General features: G+C 41.3%; 1 protein-coding gene across 1 annotated transcript; it reads left to right on the forward strand.

Annotated features, from left to right (window-relative positions):
• The first annotated feature begins 1,120 nt into the window (after positions 1-1,120).
• Positions 1,121-19,275, forward strand: C4H17orf64 (chromosome 4 C17orf64 homolog). Its single transcript, XM_036757217.1, has 6 exons — positions 1,121-1,171; positions 6,938-7,039; positions 7,401-7,576; positions 8,561-8,660; positions 9,313-9,511; positions 19,190-19,275. The coding sequence occupies exons 1-6, from the start codon at positions 1,121-1,123 to the stop codon at positions 19,273-19,275; spliced, it is 714 nt and encodes a 237-aa protein (XP_036613112.1).
• The last annotated feature ends 1,819 nt before the right edge of the window (positions 19,276-21,094 follow it).

Here is a 21,094-nt window from a genome sequence, read left to right on the forward strand (position 1 = left end):
TATACAATGGTCTTTTATCAGGATGTCCTGCCTCTCTTCTCTCCATTCTTCTTTCAGGTTACCTACCAGCGATTTATCTTCATTAAGCAATGATCTGGTCATGTTACCCTACCACCTACTGAGTAAAGTTCAAATTCCAGGTATTTTTGTTCTATATTGGTATCTTTATATATATATTTGGTTTTTTGACAGGGCAATTGGGGTTAAGTGACTTGCCCAAGGTCACACAGCTAGTACATGTGTCAAGTGTCTGAGGTCAGACTTGAACTCAGGTCCTCCTGACTTCAGGGCTGGTGCTCTACTCACTGTGCCATCTAGCTGCCCCTCTATATTGGTACCTTATCCTCTTACTAGATTATAAGTTCCTTGAGCACAGGGACCACAACTTATTTAAAATTTGTATTTTTCTCAGTGCCTATGATAGTGCTAGGTGATGCAGTGGATAGAGCACCAGGCTCGGAGTCAGTAAGAACTGAGATCAAATGTGGCCTCAGACAATTACTAGATGTGTGACTTTGAGCAAGTCTCTTAACCCTGTTTACCTCAATTTCCCCATCTGTAAAATGAGCTGGAGAAGGAAATGGCAAACCACTCCAGTATCTTTGCCAAGAAAACCCCAAATAGAGTTATGAAGTCAGACATGACTGAACAACAACACAATGGTGTTCTGCACACAGTTATTAATAAATGCTTTTTTGTATTTGCTGTATGTAGCTATGATAATTAGGTGCTTAAAATCAAGTTCTCATCAGTCTCTGAGTATCTATCTATCTATCTATCTATCTATCTGTCTGTACATATGAGGGCATCTGCCTCCTCCTGAGCTAGCTCGGCCCCCTAGAAAGGTCTGGTATCCTTAATGCGACTACGTACGTATGCAGTACTCTTCTCCCTGGGCCATACAAAGCTGTGTGCCCTTACAGATGACATTAAGATCTGGCCAGGCATCCTTAGGGGCTATGGAGAGGGTGCTGTTTTGGCAGTTGCCATGGTTCCCCTGTGAGTTCCGGAGTCAACCTCCACACTCCAAGGGGGACTCAGGTCATAGAGGGGGATCAGAAGTCGGTGGTGGGGGGAGGTGTGTGTCTCCTGTCAGGAGCCCACCAGCCGAGCTGCGGAGATGGAGGCCTCAGACGGGCTAGGGGGCGAAGGGGACAAGGCAAAAGAGAAGGTGATGTGGGGAATTTTGGGAGCAGATGACAATAAAGAAGAGAGACATTAAGGGAGGGAACATTGTAAAGAAACAAGGAGCTCACAGAAGATTCAAGGAAGAAGTGGGAGGAAGAAGATAGGAAGGGAAAGGAAGTGATCAGAGACCTAGAAAATGATAACCTTGCTTTGGATTAGAGATCCCACTTTGCTGTTTGATTTGACACAGTTAGCCAAGGTGTCTTTATGTTCCTCAGTGTCGGGAGTAACCACTATTGGAGGGGAATAGAGGATCTGAAAGTTCATTAGTTTATTTACAAGTGCATTTACATCATCTTTGTGAGGCAGGAGGGTTTAGTGGATTACTGGACCTAGAATCAGGAATCCTTGGGTTTCAAATCCTCCCTCAGACTCTCACTCTTTTTCAGACTCAAAGTCCTCATCCGTAAAATGAGATTAATTATAGCACCCACCTCTTGGGATTGCCGTGAGGATCAAATGAGATAATATAGGCAAAGTATTTTGCTTAAAGATCTATGTAACTGTGAGTTATTATTATCTTCATGTATTATCCTAAAAAGTTGTTTATGCCTAACTTGAATTTGTGTAAATGAGTCAATTATGTGTGCCTAAAACAGCCTCTTGCCTCTTGCCTTTCAGAGGTCCTTTTTCTGCAAGCTGAATGGATCTACTGGGGAAAAGCACTTATGTGTGGCTTTTAATTCATTTGCTCCCAGCATTCCTTCTCCAACATTTTTGTCATTCAGCAGCACCTTTGACCTTATTTTGCCCTGCCTAGAGGCAAGACAGGGTGAGAGGCAGCATAGAGTAGTGGGTAGAGAACCAGACTGGGAGACAAGAAGACCAGGCTACAAGACTAGCCTCTGATTCATACTGGTTGTGTGATCCTGGGCAAGATGATTAATGTTTCGGGATCTGAACAACTCTCTAAGACCATTAACTGAAAAATAGGTGTAGACCAGCTTTGGTAGAGGGACTTTCCTAAGTCAATTAAATTGTAGGTCTGGTTTAGAAAATATGCAAGGCTAGAGGCTAGAGAGATAAAGAGGTATGAGACAGAATCACTTCCCTCAGAGTTGCGGTCTAGAGAGGGAGACCAGATAGGTTAGGAAGGCAAGGTAAGAGCAGCAGGTACTTCGATATCATAGTACCTTGCATGCAGTAGGCATTCAGGAGGCATTTTTGAATTGAATAATAACTGACACTTGGGAAGCACTTACCTTTGGTCACATAGCTAGTAAGCTGATCAAAGGGAGGGATTGAACCTGGGTCTTCCTTGCTCCAAGTCTAGCCTTCCAGACATTATACCACATGGCTGATTAAATGTCGAGGAGTAGTCCAGGGGAGGGATACGAGTGAAGAGGCAGGAGAGCTTGTGGGCTGTGGGGTTGTTGGGGAAGGCTTGGAGGAAGCAGAACTTTCAGTGGGCCTTGAACAGTGGGGAGAAGGTATTTCAGGCCAAAAAATTTTGTGAGCAATAGATAGAGGGGAAATGTTATTAATATTCCACTGAGGAAGACTTTAGAACCCATCACTTCCAGGGTGATGAATTCTGAAATTCCCTTATCTGATCACAATCTGTTGTCCTTCCAACTATCCCTCTGCTTTGCAACCTTAAATCCCGCTCTTGATCCTCATTATGACCCCGAATCCCTCATCTATCAAGTTCTTTCCTAGGCCAGCATCCCTGAATTGACTATCTTCTCTTCCTTTCTTCATCTTCACCTGTTGGTAAGGCAGTTCAGTTCTACACTGCCCCTTCTTTCCAGTTCCAGGATCATTCCCACCACCCATTGCCTCTGTTCCTACTCATGTGCTATTGAATGAAGCTATCTAATTTGAATTTGGTACGTCGTCTCAACTGGTGCCCCACTGTGGCAAGGAGATTCTTTTACACCTCCCTAATTGACTCGCTATCCCCCTCACCACAGAGCTTTTCCACACCTCTTCATCCTTTCTCAAACCTCCCATGACTCCCTTTTCCTCTACTCTCTCAGCTGAGAACCTTGCGTCATATTTCTTTTTTTGCAGGGGGGAAAGGCAGGGCAATTGGGGTTAGGTGACTTGCCCAAGGTTGCACAGCTAGTAAGGGTGTCAAAGTGTCTGAGGCCAAATTTGAACTCAGGTCGTCCTGACTCCAGGGCCGGTGCTCTACTTACTGTGCCACCTATCTACCCCTTGTGTCATATTTCACTGGAAAAACAGGCCATTTGCTGAGAGCTCCCTTTTCTCCCCTCTTTTTCATCTCACATCACCTGAATGCCTTCTGCTGCTTCACTTCAACATCACATGAAGTGGCCGTTCTCTTTGCCTAAGCAAACTCTTTTACACAAATACAAGGGATCCTATTCTCCTTATCTTCCATAGATTGCCCCCTCTTTAACCCCCTCTTTCTCACTTCAATCTTTTTCTGTCTACTGGGGCTATTTCCCTACAAATGTGCCGGTGTCTCCTCCAACCTCAAAAAAAACCCAAAACTCACTTGATCTGTCCATCCCCATTAGTGATTGTCCTGTATCTCTTCACCCTTTTGTAGCTAAATTCCTTGAGAAGGCAGTCTATAAACCTGCCTCCACTTCCTTTCCTCTCATTCTCTTATCAATTCTCTATAGTCTAGTTTCCAATCTCATCATTCGACTGGAACTTCTCTCTCCAAATCATCTCTTAATTGCTATATCTAACAGTCTTTTCTCAGTCATCATCCTCCTTGAGCCATATGCAGTCTTTGATACTGTCAATCACCCCCTTCTCTTTTATACTCTTTCTCACTAGGTTTTCATGACTCTGGTCTGTCCTGATTGTTCTCTCACCTTTCTAACTGCTTCTCAGTCTCTTTTGATAGATCCGTCCATGTCATGCCTACTAACAGTGAGTGTCTTCCAGGGCTCTTGTTTTAGGCCTTTTCTCCTTCTATACTCTTTCACTTAGTGGTTTCATCAGCTCCTGTAGATTCATTTATCATCTCTACAGTGAAGATTCTCAGATTTACTTATCACCTAGCCCTAAACTTTCTCTCAGCCTCCAGATTTGAATCTCCAATTGTCTATTGGACATTTTGAACTGGATATCTCATAGACATCTTTTTTAAAATTAAATTTTATTTGCAGTTCTGAATTCCCTCCCTTCCGTCTTCCCTTCATTCACTCGTTGAGAAAGTATGAAAAATAAAACCTACTAAAATATGCAAACACAACAAATTCCATTATTAGCCATGTCCCTCACCCCGCCAAAAAAAAAAATGTTTCAATTCACATTCTGAGTCCAGCACCTCTCTCTTTGGAGGTAGGTATCACGTCTCATCATGATTTCTCTGGAATTGTTGAGCATTGTATTGATTAGAATTCCTAAACCTTTTAAAGTTGCTTGTCTTTACAATGTTGTTGTTATTATGTAAACTTTTCTTCTGCTGTTGCTGACTTCATTTTGAATCAGTTCATGTGAGTCTTCCTGGGTTTCTCTGAAATGATCCCCTTCATAATTTCTTACAATACAGTAGTATTCTATCACATTCATATACCATAACTTGTTGAGTGATTCTACAATTGCTGAGCATCCCTTCAGTCTACATTTCTTTGCCACCATGAAAATAATTTCTGTAAATATTTTTGCACATATAAGTCCTTTTCCTATGATCTCTTTGGAGGGATAAACCTAGTAGTGGTATTTCTGGGTCAAAGGTTATACACAGTTTAATAGCTTTTTGGGCATACTTCCAAATTGATTTCCAGAATGGCTGAAACAAATCAGAGCTCCACTGACAGCGCATTAATGGGCCAATTTTGCCACAGCCCCTGTAGCATTTAACAGTTTTTTTTCAACTTTGTCAATCTGATGAGTATGAAGCAGTACCTCAGAATTGTTTTAATTTGCATTCTTCTAATTATTAGTGATTTAGAGCATTTTTTTACATGGCTATTGATAGTTCGGGTTTCTTCCTTGGAAAATTACTATTCTTATTCTTTGACCATTTGTCAATTGGGCAATGGTTCTTATTCTTAAAAATTTGAATCATTTCCCTATATGTTTTAGAAATGAGACTTTTATTTTTTAAAATGCTACAGATTTTTTTCATAATTTCTTGCTTCTCTTTTAATTTTGCCTACGTTAGTTTGGTTTGTGCAAGAATTTTTAGGTTTTGTGTAATCAAAAATTGTCCATTTTACCTTCTGTGAGCCTCTCTATCATTTTGTCATTAACTCTTCCCATATACATAAACTTGGTAATTTTTTTTCATGTTCCTCTGGTTTGTTTATGATGCTACCCTTTAGAGTTAAACCATTTACCCATTTGGACCTTGCCTTGGTACATGGTATGAGAGGGCCTATTCCTTGTTTCTTTCAGACTTGTTTTGCCAACAGTTTTTGTCAAATAGTGAGTTCTTGCCCCAAATAGGTGGTATATCCCATAGACATCTTAAACTCAACACATCAAAAACTGAACTTACTATTTTTCTCCTCCCAAATCCCTCTTCTGAATTTCCCTATTACTGCAGAGGACACTACTATCCTCCCAGTCACCTTGGCTTATACAACTGAGGTGTCATCCTCTACTCCTTCCTCTCTGTCACTCTCCCTTCCTATCCAAGTCTTTGTCATGGTCATCTTGTCAATTCTATCTTTGTAATATATCGTATATGCCCTCTTCTCTCCTCTGCCACTACTCTCATCACTTCATACCTGGACTTTCAATAGCCTTCTGGTTTGTTTCCCTGCCCACTCCAGTCCATCCTCCACTCAGGTAAATCAAATGGATGTTCCTAAAATACAAGTCTGACCATCACCTCCCTACTCAATAAACTCCAGTGACTCTCTATTATCTCTAGGGTCAAACATAAAATCCTCTGTCTAGCTTTTAAAGTCCTTGATATCCTGTCCCTTTCCAATGTTTGCCAATCTTATTACATCTGACTCTCCTTCGTGAACTCTGTGATCCAGTGATGCTGACCTCCTTACTGTCTCTTGCACAAGACACTCCATCCCCTAACTCTAGGCATTTTTATTGGCTGTCCTCCATGCCCGTAATATCTGGTCTACCATCTTCTGGCTTCACTGGCTTCCTCCAAGTTTCAGCTAAAACTTACCTTCTACAAGAAGCCTTTCCTCCTTAATGCTAGTGCCTTCTCTTTGAGATTACTTCTAATTTATCCTGTATATATCTTATTTGACATAGTTGTTTGCATGTTGTCTCCCCTTCTAGACTGTGAGCTCCATGATAGCAGGTGGTATTGCCCGTCTTTGTATCCCCAGTGCTTAGTTAGCATAGTGCCTGGTGCATAGTAGGTGCTTAATAAATGCTTGGTGACTGATTTTCAATGCCACATGGATTCAATTATTTACATTTGGCTTCAGGTAAAATTACTAATTGAGTTACTATTGCACTACTGCATTCAGTCCCCCAGCAACAGTTGTAAGCAACTGGTGGGGTCCTACTAGCCTTGGTAAGTCCTGTACGCTAGCTAGTAAGTTAAATGTTTTTGATGAAAATCTTAAGTAGGCTTCAGCTGGAGTCAGGCAGGACATATTTGCCTGAATCAATTGCTTATTGGATGCCCATCTCCTAGTGCCCCTATTTTCTAAGTTGGTTCTTGTTAATATTGGTTTGAGAGAACTGAAGAGGAAAGGAAAGGGTAACGTTGGTACATAGTGGCCTAGTCCAGACTGCCAGGTTGGCTTCAGCTGAAACCCTCATCAACCCCACCCCCTTAGCTAGAAGCAGAGACTAGGGCCTCCACCCCACCCCACCCCCAGCCCAGGCCTGTGTCCTACAGGTGACAGAGGCACCCTGTCTGGAGAGAAGCTCCAGCACCATCCCAGCTGGAGACTCACTCATCCGCCATGCAGAGGGCCTGGGACAGGACACCTTCAAAATTGTGAGTGAGGAATTTGCAAAGTTTTGTCTCATTTCTTTGACCCTTTGGAAAGTGTGGGTAGATCTCATATCTGCAGGGTACTTCCACAGAGCCAAAGACCCTTGGAGACATGAGGATACACAGTCAGACATCAGTCATCATTCCCCCTGCCTTAGGGCACTGGGGTCAAAGGCCCATTTTATCTCATAGATGGAGAACTAGGACCTGGGGAAGGGAAGGAGCAGGGGGAAGACTGGCCCCTGGACTAAGCTACAGACTCCCTTTAACTGTGTGAGATCCTTTGCTTCGTTCTGGCTGCCCCATAACCAGAGGGAAAATAAGCCCCTGACTTTCTCTAACCATGCCTGTTGTCTCCTCTTAGTGTAAAGAGTACTTGAGACCTCTAAAGAAGTTTCTTCGAAAGTTGCACTTGCCCCGGGACCTACCCCAAAAGAAGAAACTTAAGTACATGAAGAGGAGTCTGATGGTTCTAGGGGACCACATCAATACCTTCCTGCAGCATTATTGCCGAGCTTGGGAAATCAAACATTGGAGGAAGTATGGCACTTCCCTCCCCAAACGTCCCACTACTGAGTTTCCTCCTTCATAGAATCATTGTGAGGCTGAAAGGAGGGAGAGAGGAATAGAAAGATTAAGAGACTATTTTTGTTAAGTAGGTCTCTGGGCCACCCCTACCACATTCAATCAATCAGCCAACAAACATTCATTAAATGCCTACTGTGTGCCAGGCACTCTGCTAAGTACAAAAGTGGAACAGTCTCAGCTCTCAAGGAGGTTACGTTCTAGTAGGATGACAACATATACATATGTAAATATATACGTACAAATGAATGTAAGGTAGTTTGGGGAGAGAAGGCATTGGCAGTTGGGGAAATCCAAAAAGCTTCAGGTAGGAGGGGATGTATGAGCTGGGTCTTGAAGGAAACAAGGGAAAAAATATTCAGCATCCTCCACTCTTGGGGAGAAGTCTGGTCAACGAGGAGCCTCGAGCATGTTAAGGACTGGGGAAAATGGTAGGGAGAATGTGAGGAGTACGTATTTAGGGCAGCAGTGCTCCCAACATAATCAGTCATGCCTGGTATCTTAACATCTCTTGAGCACAAAGACTGCTACGTGCTCTCCTGAACTCAGCAGCCCATCCTACAAGGATCAACTGATCAATAAACATTAAGTGTCTGCTGTGTGCCAGGCAATGTGCTAAGCACTAGGGATATAACTCGTACAAAAAGAAAGACAGTCCCTGCCTTCAAGGAACTTAAAATCTAACATCTTATTAAGTTATTCAAAGAAAGGAGGAGGGAGCTCGATTTGGTCAGCAAACCAAGGTATCCTTAAATTGGCACCTCCCCCACTTTCTACACATTCTTGTAACACCTCCCAAACAATCCAGTCTTATTTGTGTGATCTAAGATAGGGCAATCAATCCCAAGGCATTCTGACTCCCTAGTGAGGGAGATTGCTTCCCTTTTGGCCCAGCTTTTATCAGTACTCAGGTGTCTTTCTCCTGTCTCTTCTCCCCAGGATGCTCTGGCGTTTCATCTCCCTCTTCTCAGAGCTGGATGCCAAACTATTGCGCCGACTGTATAAATACAGCAAGAGTGACCAGAATGCCAAATTCCTGGTAAAGAAGATCCCCTTCCCATTCCCCAATCTGCTTCCCCCATCCCACAGGCTCCGCAGGGAGACATGGGTAGTATTCTTCCTATTGATTTAACTTCAGTCATAGAATAAACTAGAGGTCCCTGGCAGGAGTGTGAGACATATGTTCAGGACACCTCTTGTTTCTTCTCCCTTGGAACATCCAGGGAACAGGGAACAAGGCCACTGTGGGCTAAGTAATGGGACTTTCCCTGTGCAAGTGAACACCAGTCACAGGTCTGGCTAAGAAAGCCAGCTCCTTCCCATCTCCAGCTCCCCAAACAAAGTAGGTAGAAACCAAAGGTGGAAAGGACTCAGCCTGGAGTCCAGAGTTCAAAAGATTATTCACCTTTATTTTTTTGGCCTTCAGCTGGATTTTTAAACATCAAGAGTGAAGTGGGGAGAGAGGATTCCTCCAGAAAGTGTTTTGAGAATTGGAGCCCTGGTTTTCTTTTTCAGAGAGAGAGCAGAGAGGGAGGCAGCAGTGCCTGACCTATGGATCCTAATGGCCAGCTGTAGGCCACTTTCCCCAACTTTGTCTATGCTTGGAGGGTGGAGTGAGAAAGACTAAGAATTTGGTGGTCCCTTTTCCTTTCCATGATACAAGAGCTCCCTGTCACACTATATGTTTACAGGTGGCATTCCGGCCCTTGGACACCTCAGAGTCAGTCACCTCCCCTACTGAGCCAAGCAACAGCCTGCCCAAGCTCTACAACGCCTGGGGCCTCCACCACGACTCCAGCTGTACAAAGGAAAAGCTCAGCAGGATGCAGGGCCATGCCCCAGAAGCTTCCCTTTCTGTGGAGCAGAAACATGGGGGCCAGGTCAAGAGAGGTAATGCCAACATGGCTCTAGGAGGGAGATCCCTGGGAGAGCTGGCCCTGGTGCTAGCTACTCAAGATCAGGGCAGTATATCCAGGCAGCTGGAGTGCAATATCAGATATGTTTCTCCTCCAAGGACAAAAAAGAAGCAAGAAATGAGGCATTAGTTGCAGTGCAAAACCAATGATGGCTGAGTTTAGGCTCCCTGGGCATTTAAATGAACTCTGGATGCTTTAGAAGAGACTCTTGAAAAGGGTGGGAGGTTGCCCTAAATGACTCCCAAGATCCCTTCCAAAAGAGAATAATGAAGCTGTGAGATTACAAGATTAGGCTTACTCCAATCAAGGGACCAGCCCTAAGAAGTAAAAGTGGGGACAAAATACCAACCTTTCTACTCTGCCCTAACATTGTAATAATAATGATAGTAGCTGACCAACATTGATGTAGCATTTTAATGTTTGTTAAGAGCTTTACATGTATTGTCTCCTTTGATCCTGATAAGAGTTCTCAGAAGTTAGGAGTCTATTATCCCTATTTTGCAGATGAGGAAACTGAGACTCATGGAGATTAAATGATTTGCCCCAGGATCACATAAGTGTTTAAGTCAAGACTCAAACCCAGGTCATCCTGACATAAGCCTAAAACCACATCTTCATTTCTCACATGAGTTGATAAGGGCTAGCCGTTTCTAGCCTTAGAACTCTGGCTAGGGAATAGCTAGGGAACTTGAGAAGGGGTGGGTCATTCTGAAGACTTCACAAGTTGGGGCCTCAAGAAAAACTTTTTTCATCCCAAATTCCACTGGATCTGCTGACATGAGCCTTTTCCACTCCCACATTTGGTCTCAGCCCACAGTGCAGCTCTGCTATGAGCACAAATCTGAGACAAACAGCAATGTACAGGTTGGGGAGAGAAGAGGAATCAATGCAATAGGCATATACTGAGCATCTATTGTGTGCAGACCACCATCCCTGATGCTAAAAAAAAAAGAAAGATAAATTATTACGGATATTTAATTTGGGAGGGGAGCTCTTAAAGAGCTAGCCCAATCCCCTAATTTTACAGGATCTTCTATCCTGAGATATGAAATAATTTGCCCCAGCTTAAGACCACTCACTGTCAACGTGGGAGCTTTCCTCTTTCTTGGATTGCTCAGGAAGATAGTCTCAGTAGTGGTATCACTATGTTAAAAGGTATGTACAATTTAGTAATTTGGGAGGCATAAGTCCAAGTTGCATTCTAGAATTGCTGAATCATTTCACAGCTCTACCGGAGTTCATTATTGTGTCTGTTTTCCTGCAAGTTCCCTTAATACTTGTAACTTTTTCTTGATCAGCTTTGCCAATCTGAGCAGCTCACAGTTGCTTTAATTTTCATTTCTTTAATTATTAGGGATTTGGAGCAATCTTTTTCATATGGCTACTGATAGTTTAGTTTTTTTCCTTTGAACACAACTTATATCCTTTGACAATTTATATCACCAATCAGGAAATGGCTCTTATTTTTAGATCCCTCAATTACTTTTTTATATCTTGGAAATGAGACCTATATCAGAGAAATGCTGCAAAGATTTTCACTCCCTCTCACCCACCCCAGTTAACTGTTCCCTTTCTAGTTTTAGCTGCATTCAAGCTACAGCTTTAAAAAGTCATTTTGTTTTTAATTGATAAATTTTAACCTCTCACTCCAATGTCCCCCCCCATTGAAAAAGAAAAACAAAACTTTTCTAACAAATATTCATAGTAATAATAGTAATAAGGGGGGAGGTCAATGGAGCTAGGATTAAAACCTAGAATCACCTATCCAGCAAAACTGAGTATCATGCTCCAAGGCAAAATATGGACTTTCAATAAAATAGAGGACTTTCAAGCTTTCTCAGTGAAAAGACCAAAGCTGAATAGAAAATTTGACTTTCAAACACAAGAATCAAGAGAAGCATGAAAAGGTAATCAAGAAAAAGAACAAGAAAAAGAATTTGCAAGGGACTTACTAAAGTTGAACTGTTTTGTTTACATTCCTACGTGGAAAGATGATGTGTATGATTCATGAGACCTCAGTATTAGGGTAGCTGAAGGGAATATGCATATATATATGTATATATATATGTTTATGTATATATCTATATGTATATGCAAGTGTGTATGTATGTATATATGTATATGTATATATATAGAGAGAGAGAGAGAGTGGGCACAGGGTGAGTTGAAGATGAAGGGAAGATATCTAAAAGAAATAAAATCAAATTAAGGGATGAGAGAGGAATATATTGAGAGAGGGAGATAGGGAGAGATAGAATGGGGTAAATTATCTCGCATAAAAGTGGCAAGAAAAAGCAGTTCTGAAGGAAGAGAAGAGAAGGCAGGTGAGGGGGAATGAGTGAATCTTGCTCTCATCAGATTTGACCTGAGAAAGGAATACTATACATACTCAATTGGGTATCTTACCCCACAGGGAAGAAGGAGGAAGAAGACAAAAAAAAGGGGGGGGGATGATAGAAGGGAGGGCAGATGGGGGTGGAGGTAATCAGAAACAAACACTTTCGAAAAGGGATAGGGTCAAGGGAGAAAATTCAATAAAGGGTGATAGGTTAGGAAGGAACAAAATATAGTTAGTCTTTCACAACATGAGCATTGTGGAAGGGTTATACATAATGATACGCATGTGGCCTATGTTGAATTGCTTGACTTCTTAGGGAGGGTGGGTGGGAAGGGAAGAGGGGAGAGAATTTGGAACTCAAAGTTTTAAAAACAGATGTTCAAAAACAAACAAAAAAAAGTTTTTGCATGCAACTAGAAAATAAGATACACAGGAAATGGGGCGTAGAAATTTATCTTGCCCTACAAGAAAGGAAGGGAAAAGGGGATGGGAGGGGAGTAGGGTGACAGAAGGGAGGGCTGACTGGGGAACAGGGCAACCAGAATATACGCCATCTTGGAGTGGGGGGGAGGGTAGAAATGGGGAGAAAATTTGTAATTCAAACTCTTGTGAAAATCAATGCTGAAAACTAAATATATTAAACAAAATATCAGAATTAGAATAATCTTTAATTATTTAAAAAATAATAGTAATAAGCATTTCAATATTATTTTAAGGTTTGTGTGCTTAACAAATATTCTCTCATTTTATCTTCACAAAAACTGTCAGGAAAAGGTTCCCCATTTTACAAATGAGGAAACCGAGAGAGACAAAGGTTCAGTGGCTTGCCCAAAGTCACACAGCTAGGGTCTGAGGTCACAGTTGAACTCAAGTCTTCCTGATTCATCACTGCATTAGCCATATCCAAAAAAATGCCTCACTCTGCGTACTGGGTACTTTACTTCTCTATCAGGAGATGTGCAGTAGATTTCATCAAGAGTCCTCTGAAATTGTGGTCGGTCATTGTGTGATCACTTTCCTGTTCTCTTTTTGTAAAGGTCAGTCACTGTGTTGATGAGTTTCCTGTTCTCTTTTTGTAAAGAAAAGGGGTGGGAAGAGAGGAGTGTGCTTATCAAGAGCACTCTAGGTTTGATGCAATCTGTTTTTGCCCCCTGCCTCTCTTTGCCTCCTGGGTCCAAAACCCAATGACAGTTTCTTATCCTTTTTTTTTTTTTTTCGAGGGGAGAAGGCAAGGCAGTTAGGGTTAAGAGACTTGCCCAAGGTCACTGGATTTGAACTCAGGTCGTCCTGACTCCAGGGCCAGTGCTCTACTCACTGAGCCACCTAGCTGCCCCTATCCTTTCTTTTTAAATTCTTCTTTGTGAGCTACCCTCCAAAGTTAAAAGTTTTTACTCTCCTTTCCCCCTTTCACTTCTCTTTCCCTGTTGAGCAAAATATATTTCTGCACCCAACTATATGTATATATTTCTTTCTTGGACTAGTTTAAAGTGAGGCTCAAACGCCATGCTCTTTCCCCAAACCCTTTTCCTCCTTATTTGCATAGTCTTCAACATGTCCATATAAATTATGTGAATTTCCCCCATCTTTTCTCTCTTCTGCTATAGCATATTCCTTTCCCCCCTCCCTTTTGTTTCTTCTAAGATCATCAAAACATTAACACCCCTCCCCCTGCTCTTTGTCTCATTAGACTCTCTCGACAATGCCTGACAATAAGAGCTCTGGGGGGCACATGTATCATGTCCTATATTTGAATATAAAAGATTATCCTTGTTTATTCCTTTGTGATTGATCATTCACTCAGATTCGCCTTTATATGTATCTCTTGATTCTTAAGTTTGTATTTCAGAGTCCCTATGCAGCTCTGATCTTTCCATCAGGAAGGCTTGAAAGTACTCTATTTCCTTAAAGATTCATTTTTCTCCCTGTAGATTTATATTCAGTTTTACTGGGGAAGTTATTTTTGTTTGTAAGCCTAACTCTTTTGTCTTCTGGAACATTGTATTCTAAGCTCTCCACTTCTTTATGGTGGTGGCTGATAAATCTTACTTGATTCTAACTGTAGTTCCTGGCACCTTAATTCCTTCTTTCTAACAGTTTGCAGTGATTCTTCTTTGACCCAGAGGGTCTGAATTTTGGCTATAATATTCTAGGGAGTTTTTAATGTTCATTCTGCCCTCTGGTTTTAAGACATCTAGGAGTTTTCTTTTATGATTCCTTAAAATATGATGTCTAAGTTGTTTGGTCATGGCTGTCCAATAATCTTAAAAGACCTCTCCTGTTTTCCAGGTCAGTTATTTAATTTTAATTTATTTTCAGTTCCATATTGTCTCCTTTTTTCTGTCCCCTCCTCTGCCCTTTGAGAAAAAAGCAAATAAGATATTATTATACATACACAGTCATGCAAAACATATTTGTACATTAGCCATGTTCTAAAATGAAAATAGCAAGAAAAATAAAGGAAAAAAGTATGCTTCAATTTGCCCTGAGTCCATTGGTTCTCTATCTGGAGGTGTGTAAAGCATTTTATATCATGTGTCCTTTGGAGTGTGGTGGTGGAACATTGTACTGATTATAGTTACTAACTCTTTCATTTTTTTTGTCTTTATTTCTTCATTTAATATTTTTAGTTTTCAACATTGATTTCCACAAGATCTTGAGTTGCAAATTTTCTCCCCATTTCTACCCTCCCCCACCCCAAGATAGCATATATTCTGATTGCCCCTTTCCCCAGTCTGCCCTCCCTTCTGTCACCACATACCCCCTATCCCCCTTTCCCTTACTTTCTTGTAGGGCAAGATAGATTTCTAAACCCCAATGCTTGTATATTTTATTTTCAGTCGCATGTAAAAAATAACTTTTTTTTTGAGCATGTTTTTAGAACTTTGAGTTCAAAATTTTCTCCCTCCTTCCCTCCCTACCCACCCGCCTTGAGAAGGCAAGCAATTCAATATAGGCCACACGTTTCATTATGCAAAACACTTCCGTAACAGTCATGTTGTAAAAGACTAACTATATTTCCCTCCATCCTACCCTGTCACCCTTTATTCAGTTTTTCCCTTTGACCCTGTCCCTTTTCAAAAGTGTTTGCTTTTGATTACCTCCACCCCGCTCTGCCCTCCCTTCTATCATCCCCCTTCTCTTATCCCCTTCCCCCTTACGTTCCTGTAGGGTAAGATACCCACTTGAGTGTGTATTTTATTCCCCCCTTAAGTCAAGTCTGATGAGAACAAGATTCACTCATTCCCTTTCACCTGCCCCCTCTTCCCTTCCAATAGAACTACTTTTCCTTGCCACTTTTATGTGAGATAATTTACCCCATTCTATCTCTCCCTTTCTCCTTCTCCCAATATATTTCTCTCTCACCCCTTAATTGTATTTAGTTATTTATTTTTAGATATCATCCCTTCATATTCAACTCATCCTGTGCCCTTTGTCTATATAAATGTATATTCCCTTCAACTACCCTAATACTAAGAAAGGGTTCATGAGTTACAAATATCATCTTTCCATGTAGGAATGTAAATAAAACAGTTCAACTTTAGTAAGTCTCTTATGATTTCTCCTTCCTGTTTACCTTTTAATGCTTCTCTTGATTCTTGTATGTGAAAGTCAAATTTTCTCTTCAGCTCTGGTCTTTTCATTAAGAACGCTTGAAAGTCCTCTATTTTATTGAAAATCCATATTTTGTCCTGGAGTATTATACTCAGTTTTGCTGGGTAGGTGATTCTTGGTTTTAATCCTAACTCCTTTGACCTCTAGAATATCATATTCCAAGCCCTTCAATCCCTTACTGTAGAAGTTGCTAGATTTTGTATTATCCTGATTGTGTTTCCACAATACTCAAATTGTTTCTTTCTGGCTGCTTGCAATGTTTTCTCCTTGACTTGGGAACTCTGGAATTTAGCTATAATATTCCTAGGAGTTTTCTTCTTGGGATCTTTTTCAAGAAGTGATCGATGGATTCTTTCAATTTCTATTTTACCCTCTGGTTCTAGAATATCAGGGTAGTTTTCCTTGATAATTTCTTGAAAGATCATGTCTAGGCTCTTTGTTGATCATGGCTTTCAGGTAGCCCAATAATTTTTAAGTTATCTCTCCTGGATCTATTCTGCAGGTCAGTGGTTTTTCCAATGAGATATTTCACATTGTCTTCCATTTTTTCATTCTTTTGGTTCTGTTTTCTAATATCTTGACTTCTCATAAAGTCATTAGCTTTCATTTGCTCCATTCTAATTTTTAAGGTAGTATTTTCTTCAGTGGTCTTTTGGACTTCCTTTTCCATTTGGCTAATTCTGCCTTTCAAGGCATTCTTCTCCTCATTGACTTTTTGGAGCTCTTTTGCCATTTGGGTTAGTCTATTTTTTAAGGTGTTATTTTCTTCAGTACTTTTTTGGGTCTCCTTTAGCAAGTCATTGACTTGTTTTTCATGATTTTCTTGCATCTCTCTCATTTCTCTTCCCAATTTTTCCCCTACTTCTCTTACTTGCCTTTCCCAATTCTTTTTGAGCTCTTCCATGGCCTGAGACCAATTCATATTTTTCTTGGAGGCTTTTGAGGTGGGCTCTTTGACTTTGTTGACTTCTGGTTGTATGTTTTGATCTTCTTTGTCACCAAAAAAAGATTTAATAGTCTGAGTCTTTTGCTGCTTGCTCATGTTCCCAGCCAACTACTTGACCCTTGAGGTTTTTTTTTAGGGTATGACTGACTTGAGAATGATGAGTGCTTTATCTCAAGCTTCAGGGGTATTGCATTGCTGTTTTCAGAGCTACTTCTACACAGCAAGCTCTGCCACACCAGCACTCCTCCTCCCCTAAGAACCATCAACCAGGACCTTGACCCAAATCCAAGCAGGGCAAACCAAAAGAATTCTGCCTCTGCTCCACCAAAGTGCTCTCTGCACTCCCACTCTAATCCACTGCCTGACTACTACTACTGGGTATGCCTGGGGCTGGAAGCAACAACTGCTGGAGCTCTGGAAGCAACCTCATGCTGCCGCCACCACTGCCCCCAGGGCTGAAGCCGACTGTGCACTCCTCTCACCCTGGATCCAGCAGTTTTCCCACTGACCTGCTAAGTTGTCTTTGGCATTTGTGGGTTGAGAAGTCTGGTAGCTGCCACAGCTCAGTGATCCAGGGCCCTACAGCCTGCTCTGCCTGATCTCCTTAGCACCTGGTCTGTCCTGGTACAGCCCACACTGGGCTGTGCTTCACTCCCAGCACAGTGCGATAGACCCTTCCCAATGATCATCCAGGCCATTTTGTGCTGGAGACCTTCTTCCCTCTCTAGCTCTAGAATTTGTCCAGTTATTTTTTACAGGTGTTTGGAGGGATTTGGGGGGAGAGCTTAAGCAAGTCCTTGTTTTCCAGCTGCCATCTTGACTCCGCCCCTACTACCTCTTTCACAGCTGATTTTCCTTATAATATTGCTATTACTATGTATATTGTATTCCTGGTTCTGCTCACTTCACTTTCCATCAATTCACATAGGTCTTCCCAGGTTTTTCTGAAACCATCCCTTTCATCATTTCTGATTGCAAAATAGTATATCATATTCATATACTATGGTATAAGTTATTCAGTCATTCCCCAATTGATGGGCATCCCCTCAGTGTCCAACTCTTTGCCATCACAAAAAGAGGTGCTAAATTTTTGTACCTATGGGAATTTTTCTTTTATAAAATCATTTTTGGCTTAAAAAAAAGCAAACAACTCTTTACGAATTCTAGCTGGACTTGTGCCGAAACTATGCTTTTTTTTTTTAAAGGCTTTATTTATATGTTTTGAATCTATTCCCTTTTTCTGCGTTTCTGTCTTGAGCATCCTTATTACCATTATAACCTTTTATAGTAGGATTTTGTTACTGTGGTTTCCTAGTTCTTTCAGCCCTACTTCAGGCCACAATCAGGGTCAGAATTACAGAGATATTGTTTGTTTCTATACTTGATCCTCACTCAGTATATATAACTTAATTCACAACTGCTTCCTGCCCTAGATCACCACCGCTATTTGCAGTTACCCTTCTCCATCCTCACTGGATCTGTGACCCAGGACTGGTTGGTGTGCAATAGAACTACCAGTTGGCACTTGTTCTTGTTCCTTGAAGTTAGGCCCCTCTTCAATCCTTGTGCTGGATTGTTCAGTGTTTCCATTCCTGGCTAGATCCAGTCCCCAGTATCCATATACTTGTCTTTCTATTCCAACTTGACCTGGAAATATGATTCAGTGATTTTTTCCTGGATTTCCCAATCAGAACTTGTTCTGGTGTGCTTTTGAGATATTTGTGGAAGAGTTGTGGGGAAAAGCTTGATCATTTTGGCTGTTCTTCCCCAATCCTCTCATTTTCCTAATGTTAAAATGGAGTCCAAGGAACATGAAAAGGTAGCAAGCGGCAGAACCAGGACTCAGGAGAGGATAGCCTTCATCACTTAGTTTCTTACTGCATAATAAAACTCCTTGTGCTCTTTTCATTGGATCATACTGCTTTACACTTGGTTAAAATAACCACTTGGGTAGCAGTATTTTCTTATTATTATTGAAGTCATGAAGATGGGACTTGCGTGACAGACATCTTGGGGAGGGGAGCGAGGAAGAAAAAAATTTGGAACTCAAAATCTTGTAAAAGTGAATGTGGAAAATTATCTTTGCATGTAATTGGAAAAAATAAAATACTATTAAGGGGGGAGGGGCAGAAAAAGTTACTCTCAAAGTTATGTCCTGGAATGAAAGAAACAGGCTGATCATGTGGGGCTTGGTTGACCTGCCAGGAGACATGTTGGGAACAGCACTGATCTGGGGCAAGGGGGCTTGAGTTATTATACCATTAACCACATGTGTGCCCTTTGCTAATCACATAAGCTCTCTGGCTTGTTTCCTCATCTGCAAAATGGAGTTGCATTGAAGGAGAAGGAAGAGGCAATAAATGTAAAGCACTTGGACTTAATAAGTCTCATATAAGTGACCAATCATGATTTCAGAGAACCAATAATGGATGACAAGAGATAATGGGCTAACGTGCAGTTTTTGGACATGATCAATGCAGCTCTGTGTTTTGCTTGACTATGCATGTTACAAATACATGTTACAAGGGTTTGGTTTTGTTTTTAATTTTCAATTTTTAATTTTCAATGGGTGGGGTGGAGGTGGAAGAGAAAGTAGATTTTTGTTCATTGAAAAGATTAAACTTCAAAAATAAACATAAATCATTTTGGAAAAAGTAACTTATAATAATAACCAACAATTCCTTTATTCCTCACACCCCTTGCTCTGTTGGCTGGGATTCCATGCTAACAAGACCTTCTTTATTACCTTTTTTTAGACTCTCTAAAGAAACCTTCCCACAAACCAAAACTGAAGAGAAAGAGAATGAAGGAAGCCCTCAGAACCCCTGAGAGCCACCCATAGGAGGACCCACCCAGGACAGTGAACCCAGCTTCCCCACTGTCCTGAAATTACTCTGCTTCCTTCAACACCTACAACCTCTTGTACCCCAGAATCTTCCTCTCTCTACCAAGGCTTTTGGTTTGGGGGAGAAAAGGAGGTGGGGAGAGATATGGGGGAGAGAAGACAAAATTATCTTTATTCACAGATCATTAAGGGTGGCAATTAGTAGATACGGAAGGAAATAAACACACTAAAATTCATCTTTAGTTTGGCCAATCTGTTCAGTCACAGGAGACTGGGAAGAAGAGAAATGAATTGGTTGGGGGGAAGTGGACAGGGGAGCAGAAAAGCAGCATTTCTCAACAAGGAAAACCACACCCCAATGTTCTCATCCACATCAAATGAGATTAAAATAAATTTAGCTTAGAAGGGGAAAAGAAGTTATGAAAATACTGAATGTGGAAAAGTCCTTTAGTATTCTTTTCAGTCTGCTAGTGCTTAAGTTTCAGGTCTTTTGAGTACCTGCTGCAAGTCCTCTGTCCCCTTCCTCTCAACATCTCCTAAGTCACCATGCACTAGCCTGGTTTGGATGGTGCTGATGCAGGGTTATTAAGGATGGCTTTCAATTTCCTGAAGTAAGGCTGTCAGTGCAGCTGGCATTCCTAACTGAAGAGGGACAGTTCACTCCCACCCTCTGGAGATAGCTTTCCTAAGAAGGTCAAAAGGGATGATGGTCAAGCAAGCTCAGGCTCTTTTTCATAGTGGGATGGTGTGGGAGAGAGCCCTTCATGCAATACAATAGCACCACCCAGAGGTAGCATGGGTACTTACAGCCTTGTGCTACCACTTTTTTCAGCATCTGTCCTCCCTTGCTTACACTATGTCATGCTCTCATATTTTACCTGATCTCACTTAGAAAGGATCTGATAAGCTCAGTTACATTAAAAATGAAAATGACTAATAACGCATAATATCTTATTTTTCGCAGGAAACAATCTGACACAAAAGAACACTTAAAATTTAGAAAAGGATGGTGGAGCAAAAGAGTGTAAGGCAGGAGCCTTCAATTAAATTCAGCAATTATTTACTAAGCACTGTGCTATTAGATACTGAGATAGACAAAATGACAACAACAAAGTGTCCGTGCCCTCAAAGAGCTTACATTCTACTGATGGGCCTTCCTAGACCCCATCAAATCGTGCCTATGCTGACTATAGGTATAAACACCCAATTTCCAGGTCTGACCACTGTAAGAGGATGAGTTACCCTCATATGATTTTTAAAAATAAATTTTTATTGATATTTTGTTTCTTACATCACCATAGCATCCCATGTATCTCCCCTGTTCCACTTCCCAGAGAGCCATCCCATTCAACAAACAGTATTTCTTAGAGAAAGAAAAAGCACAACTGATCAATATACTGAAAAAGTCCAAAAACACATGCAAGGAGTAATACCTGAGGACCTCCCACCTCCATGAAGGGGTAGGTTGGGGATGTCTTCTCATATCTCTTCATTTGAGTCCCACTTGATCTTCATAATTTTGTTACATTTTTGATGTTTTGGTGTGTCATTGTTCTTTCCATTTACAACATTGTAGTTACTGTGCGTAGCGTTTTCTTGGCTCTGCTTACTTCATTCCGCATCAGTTCACAGAGATCTTCCCAGGCTTCTCTGTATCACACACGTTTCTTATGGCACCGTAACAGTCCATTACATTCATGTACAACTTGGTTAGCCATTTCCCAATTAATGGGTATTTATGTTAGCTATCCCAAAAAAAGTGGTGCTATTAGTACTTCGGAACCCTATGGAGATTTTTTTTTTTCTTACCGATGCC

This window comes from Trichosurus vulpecula, chromosome 4, assembly GCF_011100635.1.
Source record: "Trichosurus vulpecula isolate mTriVul1 chromosome 4, mTriVul1.pri, whole genome shotgun sequence".
In the NCBI taxonomy this organism is placed as follows: Eukaryota; Metazoa; Chordata; class Mammalia; order Diprotodontia; family Phalangeridae; genus Trichosurus; species Trichosurus vulpecula.

Coding starts and splice junctions, on each gene's coding strand:
- C4H17orf64 (XM_036757217.1), top strand. CDS start 1,121: ATGGAGGCCTCAGACGGGCTAGGGGGCGAAGGGGACAAGGCAAAAGAG. Junction 7,040..7,400: donor GACAGGACACCTTCAAAATT/GTGAGTGAGGAA, acceptor GTCTCCTCTTAG/TGTAAAGAGTACTTGAGACC. Junction 7,577..8,560: donor GAAATCAAACATTGGAGGAA/GTATGGCACTTC, acceptor TCTTCTCCCCAG/GATGCTCTGGCGTTTCATCT.